Consider the following 23,032-nt stretch of genomic DNA (forward strand, 5'->3'; position numbering starts at 1 on the left):
CCCAAGACAGAAATGTTGGCAGAGACATGCATAGAGGTAACGAGAAGGCAGCCAACCTCAAGCCAAGGAGAAAGGGTCTGGGATGGATCTTCCTTGACAGCCTTGCTGACACCTTGATCTTGGGACTATTGGCCTCCAGCCTATAGTCCATTTCTGTTAGTCACTTAGTTTGTGGTATCTGGCTACAGCATTCTTAGCAAATGAATACAAGGAAACTTTCAGTTGAATATTTTTACAGTAACATTTTTACAACTACATATGTTATTTGATATTATAGTCAGAACCCCTCTGTCCCAAACGTTTTAATTTTGAGATAAAATTTTAAATTCCATCTCAGGATTTTCCAATCTCTGCTTCCTAAATGTTGAAGGTGTTAAGGATATGCTACCACACCTGACCCACCTTGGCTTTTGGTGGAAAAAAAAAGAGAAATGACCTAAGAGAAGAAAAGGATACCAAGTATGACTATCATAGGAACTTTATCTTCTCTTATAAACGTACAAAGCCTCCAGCCCCCGGCCTGCTCTGCAGAAGCTGCCTCTGTTCACAAGTACTAATCCTGGATGTTCCAGCTGACGAAGCTGTGTAGGCCCTGTCAGGCCCAGTCACAGATGGTGTCTGGTGAGTGAAATGCAACCAGCGCCATCTCCCTTTGTTCAACACATGTGGCCCAGGCTTCAATAAATGCAGGCTGGATGGAGCTAGAACTCAGTGTTAAGAGTGGAACTCAAAAAACACAAAGCCCTAAATTCAATCCCCAGCACTGTGAAAATAGAAAACTATGCCAAACTACCAAGCAAATCAGAACAACAATCAAACGGTCCATCTAACCATCTCACTATACAAATTGGAAAGCCAAATAGTTCTGCAGGCCTGCTTGTGTGGGTCCACTGTTTAGGAGAGGGGTAGTGGGTGACCACCATCGAAGGAGCAGCAGAAAGTGCAGGCAAATAGTGTCAATCAACAAGTACCACTGAGCAGGGCCCAGCCTGTCCTGCAGAACCAGAGGCCACTGACTTCCCCTCCAGTAGGTAGCCAACCTTACTGAACCTGTGCACCTCTCACCTGAGCTATTAACATACCAGAAAGCTCTTCAAGGAAAGACAACTGAATTCAGAATCACAAGGTGAAAGAAGGAATAGAACACCAATATCCACCATGTACTTTGGCCTGCTGTGTTTTGAAACAGAATTTTCTCCAGCTCCTGGTTTCCTAAGGGCCCAGAGCAAAGGAAGAAAGCAAAGCAGAGCGCCTCTTCTGTGGGTCACACTGTAACTAGGGTAGAATACTGAACTTTTTCCATGTGCTCCCTTTACTAGGAGCAGTCACCCCCTAGTTTACCTGACCTGTCCCTTGCCTTCCAAGTGAAGTATGATCTTTCCTTATCAGGAGTTTGGTAATCAGTAAGAAGCTCATCTAGCCTGTCCATTGACAAATGGCAGAAACGGACGTGACTGGATTATCAGGGATAAGAAAAGCGGGAGGAAATAATGGTCTCTGTTCCTGAGACTACAGGCTAGGTGATTAGAATCAGTTGTGTTACTTGGCTACAACCTCCACCTGTGAGGTGATATCCACCAGTTTATCATCCCCAGTACACTGGTCCTGGGGTCTGAGCTCTGGGCCTGGGCGCTGTCCCTCAGCTCTTCAGCTCAAGGCTAGCACTCTACCACTTGAGCCACAGTGCCACTTCCAGCGTTTCCCGCTTATGTGGTGCTGAGGAATCAAACCCAGGGCCTCATGCATGTGAAGCAAGCACTCTACCACTGAGCCACCTTCCCAGCCCCTAGCTGGCTTTTTTTTTTTTTTTGAATAGTCACTTTGCCTCAACAACTTGTCTTTGGACCTTACGCTAAGTTAAGCACCTGAACTTGGGTCCTGTGATTAAGATTCTCTGGGAAGCTCAATTCAGGTGAGGTCATTTTGCCCAAAGGTTACCGGTACCAAGTGTTCAATGAGCTTGATAGAATGACATTTCTGTAGAGACCACTCAATTTTGTAGGGGTCCAGGAACTGGCGGCTCAAACCTGAAATCCTAGTTAATAAGGAGGCTGAGATCTGAGAATCATGGTTCAAAGTCAGTTAGGGCAGGAAAGTCTGTACGACTTTTCTCTCCAATTAACCAGTAAAAAGATAAGAGGTGTGGCTCAACTGGTAGAGTGCCAGCCTTGAGTGAAAAACCTAAAAGGCAGTTAGACCCTGAGTTCAAGCCCTGGGACTGGCACACAAAATAAAAAATTGAAGTTCCTGAGATAGCACCCACCCATTTTTCTCCTACCCAGATGGCCCCTAACCACTCCTGGATAAGATTAGCAGGCTTTTTGGAATAGAACAAGATGCCAAGTTCTTGGCCAAGTACACAGGGCACCAAAGGCAACAAACCATTGCTAAGGCAGCTGGGGAGGGAAGGCTTTGAGTGCTAGTCCTCACCTGCCTGGATCCAGCTGGCCTCATGTGACTTCGGGTCACATTAGTTACCCATTGTAAGGCTGGGTTCATCAACTGTAAAACAGCCGAACATGAAGAATGGAGAGCAAGGAAGGTCTTGTTAGGTCCTGCCCTCTAGTTCTCTCGCTAACTTGCAGTAGCTCCCGTGGTTGGTGGCTTGGGAAAGTCATATGGGGAAGGAGTTAACACTAAGATGGAAGGCCCTCCTAAAGGAGCCAGCTTTCCTCTGCGACCCTCAAAAGACCTCATGTTTTCTTTCCTCCTGGAGATTGTCACAGGGTGCATTTGGAGAGTGAGTGCTGCTGAGGACCAAGGGTCCTGACGTTTGAAGCAGTCTTCTGTGAGAAATTCTTACATACACCCACACCCCTGAGGTTGAGCAGGAACTGGTGGAAAACTGGAGGAAGTACAGCTGTTCCCTCTGAGGGACAGTGCGGGAAGGCAGGCCTAGGATGAGGGGGTGTTTCCCAGGCGGTGGGGTGTATGTGCGTGTGTGTGTCTGTGTGTCACACAGCATTCCTTTCACTTGAGGCATCTGAGCCCATGGAGCTGCAGTCTTCCCTGGGGAACATGACATAACTAAAGGCAGGAAGAGCCTCACAAAAACAGACCGGTGTCTGCACATCCCATCCTGTGTGCCAGACACCAAGGCTTGACTCCCTCCCCAGCTCCAGCCAGACAAACACTCCAAAGCCAGCAATCTGATAGGATGTTTTTATATTTACATGATACATTTTAACGCAATGGCTACATTGGTCAAACATATTAGAAACCATAAAAAAAAGTTAAGAACTAAAATATACATCATACACTTGTATATATATATTTTACACAGGTAAAAAGGCTTATTATAAAAAATCAATACAACAGGGTTTTTTGTTTTTTTTAGTATACAGGTAAAGAATGAATTATGCTTCAGGCACTTTAATTTGTTAATGTCAGCAAATAGCTTTGGGGTGTGTGTGTGTGTGTGTGTGTGTGTGTGTGTGTGTGTGTGTGTATGTGGGAAGCTTCTAAACAGAAAAATCTTTTGGTTAATGTTTTGTTACCACAGATACAAAAATAAAATCTGAATAATTTCTCTCAAATGATTGACATCAGTATGGCAAAGCTGACTGGGAAAATACGGCACACTGTTCAGCTTCAGTGTGGCGAAGAGAGACAGACGTATTTGTATTTACACAAATGTCCCCATGGCTGTCTTTGTGCCCTGAACCACTGCCTTCACAAAACCAAAGGATAGATACACAGAGTCAGATTCACTAGCATACACTCTTCAAGAGATGAAAACCAGCAAGGGGCTGAGGAAGACAGGATGAGTGACAGCTACATACAGGTGACCAACACAAAGGGACCCGTGTGTTCTTACTGAAATAAATAGGGGCGACGTAACTGAGGTCTGACGAAACATACATTAGTGTTGTGCTTTGCAGAGGGGACCTTAGAGAAAGGCCCCGAGGCGGTCCCTCAGGCAGGGGACAGTGGTCTCTCCACAGTAGGAGGCTGGCTGAGGGTCTGCTAGATGTTCTCCAGAAGGGGGTTCTCTTCCCTTCCACGGATCCCGACGCGCAGCTCTCTGCTCCTTTTCCACACTGGATAGCTCCAACCAGTCATTCTAACAAATGAAAACACCTACCAACTAAGTCATCAGCACACTGACTGGGGTATTTACACTGACGATCTGTCTCAAAGAAATAAAACACTCCTGACAAAGGTAAGCATGGCTAGCATTTTCCCAATGTGACTGGCAGGTTGGAAGAGTCCTTTCCTTGAACACTGAAGTCTTGAGTGCAATAAAGAAAGGGGACCGTGGGAAGTGAGGGGTGTGGGTAGGGGACTAGGCAAAGCCTCTCGCTGGCAATTACCATGGAAAGATCTGATTGTACTATGCTAGGTTACAGGTAACCCCTCTTCATCTTTCATTTTTGTTTGAGGGGAGGGGGAGGTATACTGGGGTTTGAGCTTAGAACTTTGCACTTGCTTGAGCCGCACACTTCCTGTCCCCCTCCTCCTTTTTTTTTTTTTTTTTTGCTCTGGTTATTTTTGAGATTAGGGTCTCACTTTTTGCCAAGACTGGGCTGGACCCTTGATCTTCCTATTTATACTTGTCACTTGAACTGGGGTAAAAGGTATGCACCACCATATCCAGCCTTTTTTTTTTTTGGTTGAGATCCAAGGAGGTTATCCTAAAAGTTGTTAGCCTAGTCTGGTTTGGAACATCGATTCCTCCTGATCTCAGCTTCTTATATTCTACACACTGGGGATGACAAGTATACATCGTTGAACCCAACTATTGGTTTAGATGTGTTCTCATGAACTTTTTTTGTCCAGGCTGATCTTGAACTGCAATCCTCCTGATCTCTGCCTCCTGAGTAAGCTAGGATTACAGGTGTGAGCCACCAGCACCTGGCTTCTTTCTTCATTAAGATTTGGCTATTCCTTACAATATATTAGAAAAATACTCTTTTCCAGCTAATTAGAAGCCTCCTACGTGGCAAGGCGACAGGCAGAATCAGTTGGCAACCTGACCCACTGTGCACCCAAGTGGCAAGGCTGGATGTAGAGTTGCAGGAGAAAGACACTTAGGCATTGGAAGGGTTTTTACATATGGCCTTGTTTTTTCCCAAGTATAAATGAAGAGTTTGATGATGTGAAATTGAGTCCAAAAGGAAAACCAGAAACATAAACCCACTGACAAAATGCAATCCACCACTCTTCAAATGGTGGGTTTAAATGTATCGCATTTAAAATCCTCCCTGGTTAATATAAAACTGTCACCGGGGTTAGGGAAGCTCGGATTGTGTTATTCACTACAACTTCAGTGCTTCTTAGCAAACATGGATTTGTGTCTGGATTACAAAAACAATGAGCAAAATTTCTTACTTCATCCATGTTATTCTAATATTGCTAAGTTGGTTTTTTTTTTTAAAGAAGTGGTGGCAACACAATTCTAGAAAGTTCTGTGTTACAGGGAAAAACTGAGGGGGTGGGGGGCTCCTAGAAACCTGGAATCCCCTTTCTAGCCCTGGTCCAAGAGATGCAATGCAGTTAAAGGAATTTTTCTTAATTCTCGTAAGTTAATCTGAAGTTAAGGCTCAATTCTCAGTCGTTTTGCAGGCGAGTATTTTGCATCAGTGAATAAGTTCAACAGATTTGGTGTGGTATGGGAATGACGACTAAAGATGGAAACCGCAGCTTACATGGTTAACTTAGCTGTAGAAAAGTTAAAGCGCTATTATTCTGTAGCACAAGATTGTTGACTAGCTCATCTCCTACACAAGGTAACTGGCTGCAGGTTAGACTACTGCTGTTGCAAGGGTTTTCTCCTTCTCCGACTTAACATTTGCTGCAGGAGCCTGGTGCTCGCTAGCAACAGGCAAGCTGAACCCAGAGAAAGTTTAAGTCTTCCGTGCTTTTGGAACACACCACCCACGACAATCTCCCCCACCCCAAACCCAATTCTAGTCGTTTGCACTGCAGACTTCTTTGAACTGGAAGAGGTGTGTGTGGGGGGGGGATTGGGTATGGGGAGGGGTGGGTGGGTGGGCGAGGAGAGACAGGAAATCAACACCTGGAGAAAAGACAGCGTGATTACAGGTTGGTAAGAATACAAGAGTCTCTGCGGAAGGTTCCTTTCCACCAGAACACTGTACGAGCTGTGGAGGGGTGTGTGTGGCCGACAACCGGGGCGCTGGGGAGTGGAGAGCCCACCGGGCAAGTTCCCCAGACTGGAATGAATGGTGACCAAGAAAAAGAGGCCTCAGTGGCTCCCCTTGCCCCTTCGGGTGAAAGGGAGCCGGGAAGAGGGTGTGTAAGAGACAACAAGTTCCCTGGAGGCTGAGGATGGAGATGGGGGGGGGGGTGGAAGGCAAGGGAGAAGGGAATGGGGGGGGGGGGGAGAAACTGAGTCAGGCGGCCGCTTTGTGCTTCCCGCCGCAGCACCTGCACATGACTCCGCAGTGGTGGCAGGCCCGGAGGGGCAGGTAACAGCACATACAGGGGGCCAAGAAAGACAAGGCAATGAGAGCCACCCACCGGAGGCAAAACTGCTCGTCGCTGGTATCGCACGAGCAAGGGTCTGTGTAGTCTCCCTCGGGGTCCGACATGCAGTGGTAGAGCATGCTGTGGGCGCACCACATGCAGCTCACCCGGCGGATGCAAGTTCTCACGGGGTCGGGCGCGTCCTGGCAGCGGCCCCGGCGGTTCTCCTCGTGGTTGAACATGTCCCTGCAGTACACGCAGCGCGAGCGCTCGCCGTCCTCCTTGCGCCGCCGGCCCTTGCTCCCCCGCGGCGGCTGCGTCTTGATCACGCTGCCCCCGCGGCCCTTGGGGTCCTCGGCCAGGCCGAAGTCGGACGAGTCCACGTAGGGGTAGTTGTAGTCATGCTTGGGGCCCTCGCCCTTGGCGAAGTGCACGTACGAGTCGGCGTCCTCCGCAGGGTCCAGGTACTTGCCCCTCACCGGGGCGTGGCGGTAGTCCTCGTAGCCCGTCATCCAGATCTTCTCGCGGGGGTTGATGCGCACGACCTCCTCGTCGTCCTCCGGGAAGCTCACCTGCGGGTAGGGCCTGGGCATCCGCTGCCCCGGGGAGGAGGGGAAGCAGGCCGGGTGTTAACAGCTGCCATCCCTCAAAACACACATCTATCTCATCCAAACCTCCACCCCCAGACATTTCTGGCAGGAAGCTACCATTTCTTTAAAATGAGTTAGTGAATTAATTCATTATTAATAGTTGATGCCAGCACCCCCCCTTAGCTTTTTTCCCCTTCCCTCAAGGCTGCTAGCACTCTTTACCACGAGAACCACAGCTCCTAATTCTGGCTGTCTGCTTGTTAATTGGAGATCTAGGTAAGAATCTTGTGAAGTTGCTTTGCCCAGGCTGCCATCCTTAGAGCTCAGTCTCCTGAGCAGCTAGGATTACAGGCTCCAGCCAAGCAGTGTTTGCAGGCCCAGCCGGTAAGTGAGCCTTTACAGGATGATCGACAACTGTATTTGAATTTCTATCCATTACAGAGTCAGGAATCCAATTAAGTAGTTGAGCCCCGAATTTTCTCCCTTTCCTTGTGATGTGTCACCACACATGCAGGAAGTGAACAATAAGGATGCATGTGGATGCATATTCAGAAGCCCGGATGGAGACACAGCAAGATGTGGCCCCCACAATTCTCTCTTCCTACCTCCCCCAGGAAGGGCCCACCATAGTAGTGCATGCAATAGATGGACTTCTGACAGCCTCCTTTAGTTCTGCCCATTTTGGTACAGTATGCTCTATTGCACAATTGGCTGAGGCTTAAAAAAAAAAAGACTATGAATACTAGGGTTGCACTACCTGCTTTTTTCTGTTCTCTGAAACTTTTGTAATTTACTGTGCACACTGGGTCACAACATAAAATGCATTTTTGTATTTGGGGTCCTGTTCTCTAGAACAATAGGTGGTGCCAGAAAATGTAGCATAGGAACATACATAAGGTGCACCTTGTCATCTGGTTAAAATTTGATTTGAAAGAGATATGCAGATATGAAAAGGATCAACCAGAAGCTGAGTAGATTTGAATCCTGCTAGGATCCCTCAAATAGTGAGTACCTAGACCCGGTCATACTCACAAATTTTCACATTTAGGCTATACTATCCCTTAGGGTGTCTGCTCTGTAGTTAGTCTTACTATAGTTTACATACAACAGTATCTAGGCCAGATCAACAGGTACTAGAAAATAGTCATTCCATGTGTAACTTATACGTCTGCCATGGCCAGGCAAAGAATGAGATTCCCCACCTCTAAAGGCCTCTTGGCATGAGGGTGTTTCAGGAAGTAGGAACATGGCTTTGGAGTGACCCACTCCAGTCAAACATAAGACTACAGAATTTAGTGACTCTCTACCAAATGCTTGGAGGTTAGCTAAGCTCCTGGTCCACAGGATGCTTGATGTCGAATACTATCCATGTCAGTATATATTGCTCTAGAACTAACCCCACGGTAAGATATTTGCCCAGTACTTCCCATGAGATCAAGAGCTCTCTGAAGGGGAGGCCACATAATACTTAAAAAAATTTTTTTTATTATTACACATCATACATTTTGCTCTATTTCCTGCCAGACTCTCCCAATCACAGCTCCCCAGTCTTTGAAAAATCATCATCTGGAAGGATTTAAAACAAATCTTGGCTTTTTCTCATTTTTATTTTGTAGAAGGGAAGTTTAAAAAAAGTCACTGAGACCGTAATGTGATTTTTTTTAAAAAAGAACATCTTAATGTCAAAATATTAGGAAGCACACAATAAAATGATCTTTTAAGAAAGAATCAAACAAATCTAGCTTTATTTAGGTTTAAGAAGAATTCTCTGTTTCTCATCTGAAAGCAGTTTAGTAGCCATACAGGCACCAGTCCATGCCCCACAATTTGGGAACTTGTTCCATAAAACTGATGTTCAGTAAATATTTGTTGAATCATTGACTGCAGTTACATCTCCCTGAGCAAGACTGGCCTACAACCTCTGGTGTCAGGGGGCCCATGCCAAGCGTATAGCATTCATCAAGACCTAATGCTTTCACACTAAGCCCGAAGGCCCTTGGGACCAAGGAACACAGAGCTATCCTAGTACTCTGGGTGAGACCAGATGTGGACTTGAATCTCAGTCCCTCAGGTACTTCACGGCTCTCCATCCTCATCTATAACCCGGGGATGCCGACAAACCTGTCTCCGAAGTGATTTATAAGGGCTAATTTAAAGCATACAAAAGGTGTGGCAGGATATCTGGCTCAAGAAAATGTCAAGCAGGGCTGAACTGCCACCACCAACACCTTCATTGTGGGTAGGGTACAAATCAGGAGAGCCAAAGAAGACTAGGCTGAAGTATCAGGCCAAGAAGGAGGCCATTCTGAGGGGTAAGAAGGAGAGGATGCTGCTTACCTGGTCAAGGTGATAATGGTCTGTGGGGTATGGGTCCAGGGTATAAATCCTCCGGTGCTCACAGGATGTGGGAGAGGAGATTGTCCGAGTAGGTTGTTCCCGCTTCTGAGAGGAATTAGAAGAACTGTCTGTAGCCGTCTAGTTAATTAAAAAACAAACCATCATTAAAACATATACGGAACTCTCATATGCTCTACCTAAAATCCATCCACTCTTCAGTCATGGCCTCTTGCAGTTATCTTGAACTTGCCCTGGCCAGACAGCCACCTGACATGTCTCCACCGGTAGAAAAACCCAATCACCAGGCCCTGGAAAGGTGGGCTGGTTTTATCAGATGTGGAAGTGGCACCCCATTGCAGGGAAATGGCTCAATACACCAGTTCCCACCAGTGACTCCAGTGTGAATGAGGACAGTCACCTCATTTATGATCCTGACTGCCAGCTGCGATGGCAAGCAGGGGAGACGATGTGTGCACGTGAAAATAACACCAAAGTTTTTACATGTGAGGCCAATCGCAGCCTGGGATTTGTTTTCAGAGAGAATGACATCTCTGGGCTATCCTGAGTACTTGCTTTCTAGGATGAATTTTTGTAATCTCTTGAAGCTAGATGCAAATGCTAGAGGTGCTTTAATCTAGAAATGAGGTGGATGACTGCACAGGGGAATGAGGATCAGCTCTGTGGGAGGGGGTGGGGTGAATACAGATCTGGTTTTCTCTATCCCTCTAGCCTATTTGCATCCGTGGGGCTTATTAGGTAGCAATGTCGTCTGTGGCTACAGGAGGAGCTCATATAACCTACTGGCATAGGGTTGACCCCCACCCCCCATAACACAGTGCCTCTCATCAGTTGCTTTTCGTCTGAGAGTTTCAAACTCATATAGGAGTTGCTATTTTCCCCTTTAGTCTCCATAACTGGGAAAGACTGAACTGATAATTAAGACTTCTCATTTTCCTCAGTCTACCTTTTCTTAGGTCTTTGAAGTCAACTGCCTACTTTTACCATTGCAGACACATAACAACAAGCAAAGAACTTTTTCAATTTTTGGTGCTGGAGGTTGAACCTAGTTCTTGTGTGCATGCTAAGCAGCTGCTTACCACCAACTGAGATACACCCCCAACCCCAAACATCTCTGCACGGTGTTGTATTGAGTAAGTGCTAATAGTGTGCCAGGCCCTGAGTTGCACGATTCCTTCACATACACCATGTTGCTGTCTGTGAGGTGCGTGCACGCTTCTGCTTCCTACCCCATGTGGTGTTTAGTTGAGATGAACACATTACAGTTTTTCCAAGTAAGAAGGTAAACATCATACAAACCAGGACACAAAGAGATGGATGTTTCTCCCAATAACTACCAAGCTTTCTAAAGATTTCAATAAATAGCTTGTCAATGAGTAGATAAGGGCCCTTTCGTATGATTCAAACCTCAAGAGTTAAATCCGTGTCCAACATTCATATTATAGTCACCTATTATGTCAGCTGTCATCTTCCTATTCAACACTGTAGCACGCTCACTCCCAGAATCTAGTTCTCAGAAAGCCAGCTAACAGATTACGGTCCATCTCTGTGTTAGTCATCTGTTCACCCATATCCACCCTATTTTCTGTGACCCAAGCTCGGGTTAACAATGTGCAGAAAGTCGTTCTGAGAAACAAGGCACACCCAGTTTTCCTAGTATCCATTAGCCAGGCAGAATCCTCACTGTCCTAGGCACCATCCTCCCTCCCCAACCTGCATGAACTCAACCCACTGCACAGCCAAGAACAAAGCTCCCCAGATGTCTGTCAGTCATGTGAGACAGGCAAAGCCTTCCAGTATCTCCTAACCTAATATTGGATTTGCACCAAGGAGCAAGAACGTGGAGGACCTCCAGCAGGAGGCACAACTGAGGGTATACCCAGCCCAGCTTGCAGTGAACTCCAGGAGGAGGGCATGCAAGCAAGAGTGGCTCCATCCATTAGATCTATACTCCCAAGACAAACCTGGCTAAGACAGAGGTGACCTACAAACTAAAGGGATGTACTATCAGCCATCTTTTGTTGTTGTTGTTGTTGGTTATGGGGCTTGAACCCTGGGCCTGAGCTCTGTCCCTCAGCTCTTCAGAGCAAGGATAGCGCTCGACCACTTGAGCCACAGCACCACTTCCGGTTTGCTGGAGCCACAGCACCACTTCCGGTTTGCTGGTGATTAGTTGGAGTTAAGTCTTTCGGACTTTCCTGCCCGGGCTGGCTCTGAACTGCGATCATCAGATCTCAGCCTCCTGAGTAGCTAGGATTACAGGTGTGAGCCGCTGACCTGTCTTATCAGAGCATCTTAAGGAAGAGCAAGGGACAAGGTCTCCCTGTGAGCATTCAGCTCGCTCATTCAATTGGTGCTCTTGTAACCCTGCTGTGGTCTCTCTCCACAAAGCCATGGAAAAATACCACTTGTATGGTGTGCTCTGCATGAATTCACACAAGCGAGTCTTAAATATCCCTGGGATCTGTGTGTGTAAGCAAATGATACTTATCACTTCAGCAATCCACAGTGCCACTTTCAAATGTTAAGACATGGCTGGTAATCACACTTCCTCTGGCTGAGTTTGGCCAGCCTTACTCTTAAGGCTTTGAACTGAAGAACAAAAGCAAAGGCCCTCAGAGAGTACTCTGGGCTTAGAGCCTCAGGCTTCTAAGAGGAGTGGCTTTAGCAACAAGCTTCCCAGACAGAGCAAGGTCAGAGTCTGCCTGTTAATACAGAGCCTGCTCATTAGTGCTTCTGACTGTGGACAGAAAGGCTGGAATAGCTTTCTGGGGACAGTGGCCTCTTAGAAGGTCTTGTGTATCATGATCCAGTGGGCACTGGCCTTGCCACCTGCAACAGTAACCTCCGATCTTGCCTCTAAGGTTCACCCTGATGCAGTGACAATGCCTGTTTATTAAAAGGATGTTCAATTAGGAAGGGTACAGGCTAGGGCTGGAGGTAATCCAAGGCACTGGACAAGACAAACAAAAAATAGTAGGTTCTAGGCTCAGGCAGACTAGACTGGAATCATTCTGTTCATTACCAATGTTATCTTGGAAAGTTCATCTTTAACTAGTTTTCACATCTGCAAATGGGGCCAAAATCTTCTTTAAGGTTGATTAATGCAAAAGTGAAATGAGAGTTGGGTACTGGTAGCTCATGCCTGAGACCTAAGGACCAGAGTTGAAGCTAGCCTGGGTAGGAAAATCTGTGAGATTCTTATTTCTAATTAAGCAGCAAAAGGTCAGAAGTAGAGCTATGGCTCAAATGATAAAGCACCAGCCTTGATTTAGAAAAAAGAGGGGGAAGGGAGTAAGGGATGTAGAGATAGACTGATATGGATGTATAGATACCTACCTACCTACCACACACCTTCAAGCATTCTTATTCATTAGTGGTACCACATTTCTATTGCTGGATTTGTGTGTGTGTGTGTGTGTGTGTGTGTGTGTGAGTGTGTGAATGTGCATGCGTGCGTGTATGCACGCACACTAACTGGAGCCTGGGGTGGCTTTGAACATGATCCTTAGATCCCAGCCTCCTAAGTAGCTAGAATTACAGATGTGAGCCATTGGGGTCCAGGCTTTGTGATTGGCTCTATCTAACACTCTCTAACTGAGCTGAGACAAGACTTTGAGAGGGAAGAACACTGAAAGACTAGAGAATAAGAAGGACAGTTAAAGCCTGGATACTCTTCCAAGTTTACTAGAAAATTTCTAAAGAAGCACATACCTGCTAGGTGTCCTGGGCCTGAGGACAGGCTTCTTCATTATGAAGGTCAACTTGGACCCAGGAAAGCTCAAGGTGGAATGGTGAAGAAAACTAAGAGGTCAGACGAGCATATTAAATCATCCACCCTGGGATGGAATCCTGGCTGCTGACTACAGGCTTTTTAGGGCATTCAGGATGAGTCAGGACTATCCTCTGCAAAGTGACCTGTGTTTTCGGGACTGTGTGCATCCCTACAATGCCCTTGGGTTTCCTTCAAAATCTTTGCTTTTCAAAAAGGGCCTGGGACAGAGTAAGACAGCTGTAGCAGGTAGCTGAGCTGTGCCCCGGCTGCCAGGGATGATGTCTTTCTCCTCCTTCGTTAAGGGGGAAAGTGGAATGAACCCCTCATCCCTCCTCTAGAGAGGCGCACAAACAAGTGTGGTCATTTCAAAACCCTGTGTCCCAGGAACACAGCTGAAAAGAAAATCTCAAGGCACAAATAACCAAGCCCTCTCCACGTGGCTTGCATATGTACATATGCAGTGTATGTATGTATAGAGCTGTACAAACATACCCAGCTCCTGTTTTTATTTTATTTTATTGGAGGTAACATCTCCTGTGTAATCCAGAGAGGCCTGGAATGCACAATCCTCCTTGTCTCTGGCCCTCCAGAATGCTGAGATTAAAGGAGTGAACCACCAAGCCTGGCTGTGAATGGCCATTTTAGAAGGGCAATAAACCTACAGGCATAGAAAATAGAAGTTAAAGAAGTTGATTAAGGATGTAGGCCAAATTATGTAGGATTGTACAGAGCTGTTAAGTAACAATAGCACTGTACAGAGGGTACTAAAAGCCACCCTCAAATCCCTCCTGTAAAAATGAAGGAGATGTGACTGATAATCTAACATCTGTTTGATCTCATATACAACCCTTCTTTGTCCTAAAAACAGTACAGGTCAGAGAAGCCTGACCAAGCCTGACTTTTCTGTGGTTCAAGAGTGACAGGAGCCATTTGTAGTTTCAGCAGAATTTCTGTCCTGTCTGCAGAGACTGTTGATATTTTGACTTTTTTTTTTAAGGTAGGTAAACTACAAATTATAACCACATTTGCATTATTTTTGCTGCAATCTACCATCAAAATAGAGCTCAGCTTGACAGCTGACATAACCAAAGCAACATTTCATCACTGCAAGAGATTTTCACTTTATTGAAATATATCTGTACATGTTTCCCTTCTATCCCCCAACCCCTCACCTCCCAGTCTCATACTGGGGAGGTGCAAGTGACTTGGACAGACCCTTAGCCAATTCTCTCTCTCTGTGGGCACTGGAAGTTGTCAGCTATTTTTTTTTTTTTTTTGGTCGGTCATGGGGCTTGAACTCTGGGCCTGGGTGCTGTCCTTCAGCTCTTCAGCTTAAGGCTAGCACTCTACCACTTGAGCTACAGCGCCACTTCTGGTTTTCTGGTGGTTTATTGGAGATAGGAGTCTCAGTCTTTCCTGCCCGGGCAGCCTTTGAACCGTGATCCTCAGATCTCAGCCTCCTGAGTAGCTAGGATTTCAGGCGTGAGCCACCAGCGCCCGGCTGTCAACTATTTTCGTAACAGGTATTTGGGAACAGGTAGCTGCAGCTCACCCGTCCTGAGCCTACAAGTGTCCTTTTTTGAAGAAGCAAGTAGAGGACACATGCTGACACAACCTCCACCATCCTGGAACCAGCAATGGGGTCTGAGGAAGCTGCTGGGGGAAAGAGGACTTTGTCCTGTTTCTGGGACACATGGTCTCATTAGGATCTGGAGGATTCTTCTATTGGGAAAATCCCAGAACCAAAAACAACTTTTAAGAAAAGCGTGGCGTATCGCTCAGTGGTAAAGCACTTGCTAGCATGGGTATGGCTCTCAGCTTACATTTTCAACTTCTGAGGATAGATGACAATGTATGGAAGAAAATCAACCGCAGTGGAGCTTTACTGGAAGGGCTGGGAGCAGGTAGGCTGGGTCTCAGGGGCCCCTGACTATGTGCTGTGCATGAATTCACAAAGTGGACCTAAGTGGCTGAAAAAAGATGAGCTGATGTACATGCAAAAACAGACACAGGTGGGGGGCTAGTAAAATGCCTTTGGGCTTCCAGAAACTGAGAGTATGTCACAGCTTTTGTTTGGATCCTTAGACAGTTAATTGCTTTAATTTAGCCATTGTAGGTATTACATGTTAAATTAAAAGATCCTCTTCTTACAGTGTAATGTGAGCTGGATAATTACTGTCATTTAGAAGATACAGGAGCTCTCATTCATCTTTTGGGAGCTTCCTTACCAGCCCTACCAGTACTAGATCTCAGCCAACAACAGCAGCAGGTGGTGGTAGCTTCGATACGCCCAGGTGTAAGCAAAGCAGAGGGCAAAACCTTAGAAGACATTTTTCTTTTCTTTTTTCCCTTCTGCAGTGCTGGGAATCAAACCCAGGACTTGTTAGTATATATGTGCTGGACAAAGTTTCTAACACTGAGCTCTCTCTGCCCAGCCTTCCTCCCCCCTCCTCCCCCCCTTGTTTTTAGACAGGGTCCTAATTTGTAGTCTGGGTTAGCCTTAAACTCACAATCTTCCTCAGTCTCCAGAGAGCAGCAATCACTAGTACCTACACCATGCCTGGTCCATTTTTGCTTTTCTTAACAAACTACCATAATCAGCTTAACTCCTTAAACTATGTAGTAATTCATACTTTCAAGGTATTTTCTCTTCTATTTCCTGCTCACCTTCCCCACTCTTGCCCTAATTCTTGAAGAAGTTCAAAGGTAAAGACAGAGCTAGACATGGTGACACACCCCCGTAATGCTGGCACCTGGGAGGCTGAAGCAGGATAGAAAGACTTGATCTCAAAATACACAAAGACAAGAGAGGAACATGAGATGAGATGGGGCCTTTCCAGCAGGCCCCAAAGGTTCCTCACACCTCTTCTGAGGAAAGGGAGTGGGTGGGTGGTGGAAAGGGTGCAAAGAGTGATGGTGGTGTGAATTAAGCCAAAATCCTGCCATCAGAAGAATCTCAAACACTAAACGCGTACAATTTTCTGGAACATATTGACTAAGTATTTCCTTCTCTTCAACTTTTCTGAAAAGTAGTAAAAGCAGGATTAGAGTCTATATTGTGGGTGAGCAGAGTGTAGCACCCAACACAGGCCACTTCATCTCTTTGACCCTTGGTGGCGTTTTCTGCCGAGATGGAGGTGTCAAACGTGTGCACAGGTCAGTTGTGAGAAGCACAATTGTCACATGGGCCAGGGCCATCTCCATATCTTGGTCCCTTTGCTTTCCTCCACTCACGTGAGAAAACAGATACAGAGGAAGTATATTACTCTGAAAAGGTTTTGAGTGCAAGACATCAGTGAACACAGACAGCTAACTAAGAGAAAGACCAAGGTGAAAATCCAGGCTCCAAACTATAACCAAGAAAACAAACCCACTTCACCTTTTCCAAAAATTTCCCTTCTTAGAAAATCTGAAGAGGAAGCTGGATGCTGGTGGCTTATGCCTGTAATCCTAGCTACTCAAGAGGCTGAGATCTAAGGACTTCATTTTAAACAAAGCCAGCCTGGGCAGAAAAGTCTGTGAGACTCTTATCTCCAATTAGCCACCAAAAAGCCAGAAGTAGAGCTGGGGTTCCATTGGAAGAGTGCCAGCCTTGAGCCATAAAAGCTGTAAGGGACAATGTCAGGCCCAGCATCAACACACACACAAAAGGAAAAACTGCAAAGGAACGTCACTCCTACACAACAAGGACATTTGCTTTCTGCTTTAAAGCTTCCTGGGGAGGCAGCAGATAGAAAAACATGCTTCAAGAAAAGAGAAATATGTGGCATTCTGTCCTTCCTGCCCCTGTGATACCATGATGACCAAAGAACAAGGCGGTCACTGTACCCACTGACTTAAGGATGAAAACAGGTAAAACCTGCACACACTCAGAAACCCATGAAGACACAACAGATTGCTTTTTGGTGCTTTGGTTTTAACCCTACGCTTCAGAGAACACCTGGGCTGGCTGGGAGGGGTCCAAGATGTCACCAGGGACAACTGCAATGAACAGGCAGAAAGTCACAAACTGCTTATAATAAACAGGATGTCAAGGGTTCAAGTATAGTGCATGAGGAAGGACGGAGTTTTCCAGTCTAGGCCAAAGAGCCAGAAGTTGCAACAGCAGCAAAAAGACAGGGCAGCTTTCCTGTGTGAAAGGGGACTGTCTACAGGAAAAAAAACAAGGGAGGAGGAAACACCCAAACACAGTCCCAGTATAGCCTCTTTCAACGGGGCTGTGCAGGAGCAGAAAGCTGCACACAAAAATGAGGTGATCTGAGGATCATGGTTCAAAGCCAACCTTGGCAGGAAAGACTGTGAGACTCTTATCTCCAATTAACCAGTTGTGGATCAAGTAGTAGAGTGAGTACCAAAGGACTGAGTTAAAGCTATGAGTTTTTAAAAAAAGGCGTGGGGCTGTCTGGCTCCCTTTAGTTCTTCAATAGCACATAGTAGGTACACTAAGTACACGGTAGAGAAGCATACTCATTATCTACATTTAGGACCTGGTTGGGAAAGACTGTCCAAAAATAGAAGCTAAATGCTAAATACTCTGCTGCTGGAAATCTCAAAGGGGTCAAAACCCTACCTACCTGTCACCTTCTATAGTGGAGGCTTCCTGTGATCAAGCTTCAAGTTGATATTCTGGGAACCTTAGGAATACAGATTTCCTACAGCAGGGCCCTGTGTCCATCACAGGAAGGGACTACATATGCACTGGGCCTGTGTGTATCTCTTCTCTCTCCCCTTTCCAATTTGGGCCCCAGCGAATGAATTCTGTCATATAGTCTGTTGAACCAGCTGCATGCGACACCTTAGGCAAGTCTGGCTGTTTGTGCAAGGGGCCTATGCGACTCCATTTGCCAGCAGGAAGGATGTTAAAGCAGACGAGGTCACAATCTTTTCCAATCCTAACATCTACAGTTCTAAGGCTGTGTTCTGTTTACACTTCTCCTTGCCTCCCGGCAAGCCAATATTCCTAGCTAGCTCCCAGTTGTCTTACCCTGATGTGCCATTGTTTACCTGGTAGCTTTTCAGAGGACCTTGTGTACCCACGGATTTACCCAACCACAGGTGGAAAACATTGAGGAAAAAATTGTGTCTCTACTGAAAATGTGCAGACGCTTTTCTTGTTATTATACCCTGAACAATACAGTTCAACACATACATTGTGTCAGGAATTTTAACACATCTAGATTATAAAGTGGTGATGGTCTAAAGCATACAAAAGGATGGATGTGTTTGACTAAATGCAGCAAATACTACATTTCATGCGAGCGAGGGACTTGAGCAGGAAGGGCTTCTGTAGCCACGGTGGAAATAACCGGAGAGAGCCACAGGACACTCTATTGAAGTTCTATAATCTCTTTAAAGTCAGACTGGCTCTGTGTGTGTGTGTGTGTGTGTGTGTGTGTGCGCGTGTGCGTGCGTGGGTAAAGGTCAGGATGGCTATAACTTGTGTCCCTGTAAATTCCTTCTTCCCTTTTGTGCCGATTTGGAGAAAACCCCCTTTCCCTCTAACTTCCTTCCCTTAAAAAAAAAAAAGTAAAAACAGTATTTCTACAGCTAAACATTTAATAAATCAAACAGCCACTACATTTGCACCCCGGCTCCCCCCGCGCCCCCCCCTCCGGCTTCTTAGCCTTTTGTTCTCCAGAGGAACTTACTTTCACTTCTTGTGGCTCTTGCTTATGGTATTTGTCTCCGTTTTTAAAATGCCAGGGTTGGACTACCATTTCCTGCTGTTCGGATTTAGATATTATTTAAGGGCTTCTTATTATGGAAGATGAAGGCTTGACTATATACCCTCAAGCATCTTCCTATAAAGCACATGTCTCCTTAATCCTACAGCTTGACAGTCAGGGTCCAGCCACTCAGTGTGGGAACAGCTGGGGTGATGGAACACTTGAGAGCTGATTCTGGATTAGCCCACTCCAGAAGTGCGCATGTATGCAGCTACATCCTCTCAAGGGCATTCAGAACTTATCCTTGAATATACCCGCAACTTTCTCAAATGATTTTTAAGACTCTACAGGAAAACAAACCACCAAGTTCTAATGGATCAAAGTTTCCCGATAGAAATTTAGAAAAATTATAAGCTGGCCATCAAACCTGGAATATCTCTAGTTTTGACAGCCCATATTCTCTCCTCACTACCTTGTTTCCAACCGTCTCTTGTAAGGGTCCTGAACTGCAGGGATCCAGGAGGGAGATGTCCTAAAGCTAGGGGAAAGTCAACTAGTTAAGCGAATGCACAGAGCTGAAGTGTTGACTGGACAAGTTTACTTGAGCCTTCCCCCAAGACATGTCAGTCATCGGAGTGCAACAGAGGGAGCCTACGGTAAAGGAACAGCTTTCAGCTCTGTTCCTATTTACCTGTGGGAGGCACCAAGAAAAATAAGCCATCTCTTCGCAGAGCCCCAGACTCCTATGTCATAAAATGCTAGTCTCGGCTGCCGTTTTATATTCTTTGCACTATCTAGTTTACAAGTTTGAAACAAATGGCTCAGATGTTGGAATTCCTTCATGCATCCATATTCAATGCTGGAGATACCGCTGCCACCTTTGTGTTTGTGGGCTGTGCTGTGCTATCACCTGGGTCCCCATGTAGAGCTGAGGGGGCAGGGTCTGTGATGCAAGGCAGGAGGGAAGACAAGAAGTAGAGTAACACAAGTTTAGGGTGAGCACCCAGGCTGAGGGCTCAGATCCTAACTGCAGACGGAGCAGAAATCGCAGCTAAAAATACAGGAAGAATCATTTGAGAAAGCTCTCAAAATCACCCACTTTAAGCAGTACTTGACAATAACAATCAAGTAGATAAATAAATCAGGGAAGTCTGTGCTTATAACAATATTCCTGAGGTTCAGATCATCCACAATTCCATCATTCAACACCTAACAGTGAAGGTTTACCAGCACAGAGAGACTTCAATGACAAGTAATCTATTTATAAACTGTGAGATGAACATTCATTCAGCAAACAGCATCTAAAAGGGCAAGAGAGAAGTGAAAAGCAAAATGTGCTGGGTGCCGGTGGCTCATGCCTGTAATCCTAGCTACTCAGGAGGCTGAGATCTGAGGATCCCAGTAGGACTCTTATCTCCAATAAAACCACCAGAAAACTGGAAGTGGCGCTGTGCTGGAGTGGTAGAGTGCTTGCCTTGAGCTGAAGAGCTGAGGGACAGTGCCCAGATGCAGAGTTCAAGCCCCATGACAAAAAAAAAAAAAAAAAAACCCAAAAAGCTATGGGAGTTTAAAGAAGAAACAATTATAACTGGGTGAAGGAGAAGTATTAGGATAAACAGCTCAACATTTAAGAGAGTCAGTGCGGTGGCTAGCTAGAAATCTCTGACAGTGTGTCAAACTGGGGTGGTGATGGAGACCACAGGCCAGGGTTGACAAATGGCAACCAACTGCACGGGAAGGGCATTTCCCTCCAGGAACACAACCTGGCTCCTCATCCTGAGAAGTGAGGAAACAAGCGGGTTTGGGGGATGACTGTAAGAGTAGGGGAAATGTGACTAGAGACAGCTCATGGCTTGTGAGTTCTGACCCAACCCATAAAACCATTCTATGGCGTACATAACTGGGGGTGGTGGCGGAAAGTCCCTTCTAGGTTTCTTCTATACTGAAACAAAATACCAGAGGCTGGAAGTTTTACAGAGAATTTTACTTAGTTCACCGTTGTGGAGGTTCAAGGTCATGGTACCTGCATCAGCTAGGTTGTGGTGAGGGCCATGCTCAAGAAGGCATTCTAACGGTGGGATCAATGTGGGAGAGATCACGTGACATGCACAGAGGCTGGAAGTCTCTCCGACAGATTAATCAGTAGTTTCATGAGGACAGTGCCCTCAGTGACATAAGCACCCGAGAGGGCTCACGTCTGAAAGTTTCTGCATCACTTAGCATCGCTACTCTGGGGACTAAGCTTCCAACACGTGAACCCTTAGCCATACCCAAACCACAACCTTCCCCAAGGCAGATACATTAAGAAATGTTTGTGTTCTTGCCACCCACATATCTGCTGTGTGTTGTTTTCTTCCTAGCACCAAGAAATCCCACCCCCCTCCCTTCACCCCAGACAGAAATCTCTGGCCCTGGCAGCAGAAAACTGAAAAGATGTACCCCCAATTTCTTGAGTGACAACTCTCAAGATTTTTCCACTGACAGGCTGTTGTCCTCTGGTTCATCGTAAGTTGTATGATGGTCTTATCACTGTTTATACCCTTTTGTTTGATAAACGAGTGCCAAGTTTCAAACATCTGTCTTCGCAATGATTTTTTAGAACACAACATCACTTGGGAAGTTGTAGACTACACAGGAGATAAAGCAGCCCCACCCTCCCACCCCTACTTTCTTGGCTCTGTGCTTCAGACTTATTTACTGTCTTTGGGACACAAAGTCTAGTCACAGGGACCTCATGGACAAATGGGAACCTGGCTTATAAAACCCTCCCTTCCATTTCTCCATGAGATGTGTCCCGAACCATCAGCAGCCTAGGCCTAAATATGGGCTTTTCTGGAAGCAGGGATGTTATTAACAAGCCCTTGATTGTAAACAAGTGAAACCAGGGCAGTTGACCACATCCAAGAGGGCCTACTTGGAATGTAATTCATTAAGTCAAGCTCCCTCCCCTGTGAATTTCCAACTGCATAGAAACAGCAGGGCTGTTTCTAAACTTTCTTCCAGGCGTTCAGCATTACCCTGGAACGGCATGTGGATCCCCTGTGGATTAAAGGACAAAACCAGGAGGGATTCTGGCTTCCATCATCCCTTCCCCTCTCAACCTCTCCCGATTCTATAAATCACTTCTGGCAGGTAGCTGAGAAGCAGCTGCGAGGGACAGTTTTGCTCTGGAGCACAGGAAGCCACCTTTTAACCCGCCTGCTGTTGTTTGTCTCCCAAAACGTGACAAAAGAACAGATGTAAGCAACATGCCAACTGTTGAGAGGGGAAGCCTGTACAGAGCCACATCACACCAGTCGCCCCAAGGAAGGGCAACTGAGTTCATTTCCTGAACCCCCTACGCAGGTTCTCTTCGCCTCAAGCCAGGACTGGTGCTGCTCAGGCGACCCACCACTTGACTCGCTCTTGCTTGTGCCTTCTCCCCTGGGGCTCCATCGTATGGAGTCCTTTTCAGAGCCACGTTCATATGCCACAGGATCTATCCAAGCTTGAGATCAGATGAGACTAAGTGTGGTCAGAGTGGCACAGCACAGACCAGTTAGGCCTTTTATGACTCTGCCCCTTCCTCATCTCAAGCACAGACTGTGTCCCACAATCTGCCAATTGCTTAGGGCTCTCTTAGTCAAGCTCACCTCTGCAAACCATTCTATTAGCTTCCTGAGGGTTGGACACATGGCTTACACCCCTGTATATTTCCAAAGCAGTGATTTTCGTATCATTAGTTACAAATCATCAGCGCACTACTGAGAAACAATTGAACGGGTTACTCCCAACACAGTATTTTAAGATGGGAATAAAAGCTAGGTGATAAAAGACAGTTTTGGGATAACTAGGTAATTAAGAAGTATTAAGATAACATTATGAAATACCTATTAATTTGCTTCGGGATATTAAAGGGAAATGACTTATTTAACAAATGTCTTAGCTGGCACTCAGGAGGCTGAGAGCTAAGTACTGTGGTTCAAAGCCAGCTCAGGCAGAAATGTCTATGAGTCTTATCTCCAATTAGCCACCAAAAAAGCCAGAAGTGGAAGATATGTGATCAAGTGGTAGGGCACCAGCTTTCAACAAAAAAGCTAAGGGTGCCCTAATACTGGCATATACACAAAACCGTTTTGTTCAATTTTTCAGATTGACAAGCAAAACTAAGTAAAGGTATCTGTACTCCCCATAGACACTTTGCCACACAAATACACAGTCTCTCCTGTTATCAATAC

The 23,032-nt window shown here is 46.0% G+C and overlaps 1 protein-coding gene across 4 annotated transcripts in view; it reads right to left on the reverse strand.

Moving 5' to 3' along the window:
• Positions 1 to 3,319: 3,319 nt before the first annotated feature.
• The window catches only part of Spred2 (sprouty-related, EVH1 domain containing 2), a 127,125-nt gene continuing 107,412 nt past the window's right edge, over positions 3,320 to 23,032 (reverse strand). The window contains exons 5-7 of one of the 4 annotated variants that reach the window (XM_013022580.1): positions 9,357 to 9,494; positions 6,484 to 7,025; positions 3,320 to 4,063 (exon numbers count right to left, since the gene is read on the reverse strand). In XM_013022580.1, coding sequence (XP_012878034.1) covers positions 3,967 to 4,063; positions 6,484 to 7,025; positions 9,357 to 9,494 — 777 coding nt within the window. In that variant the 3' untranslated portion in view covers positions 3,320 to 3,966. Of the gene's footprint in view, positions 4,064 to 4,802; positions 7,026 to 9,356; positions 9,495 to 23,032 lie in introns of those variants that run through there. The other 3 variants (XM_013022581.1, XM_013022578.1, XM_013022579.1) reach the window with 3 other exon arrangements.

This window comes from Dipodomys ordii, unplaced genomic scaffold (genome assembly GCF_000151885.1).
Source record: "Dipodomys ordii isolate 6190 unplaced genomic scaffold, Dord_2.0 Scaffold63, whole genome shotgun sequence".
Taxonomy (NCBI): domain Eukaryota; kingdom Metazoa; phylum Chordata; class Mammalia; order Rodentia; family Heteromyidae; genus Dipodomys; species Dipodomys ordii.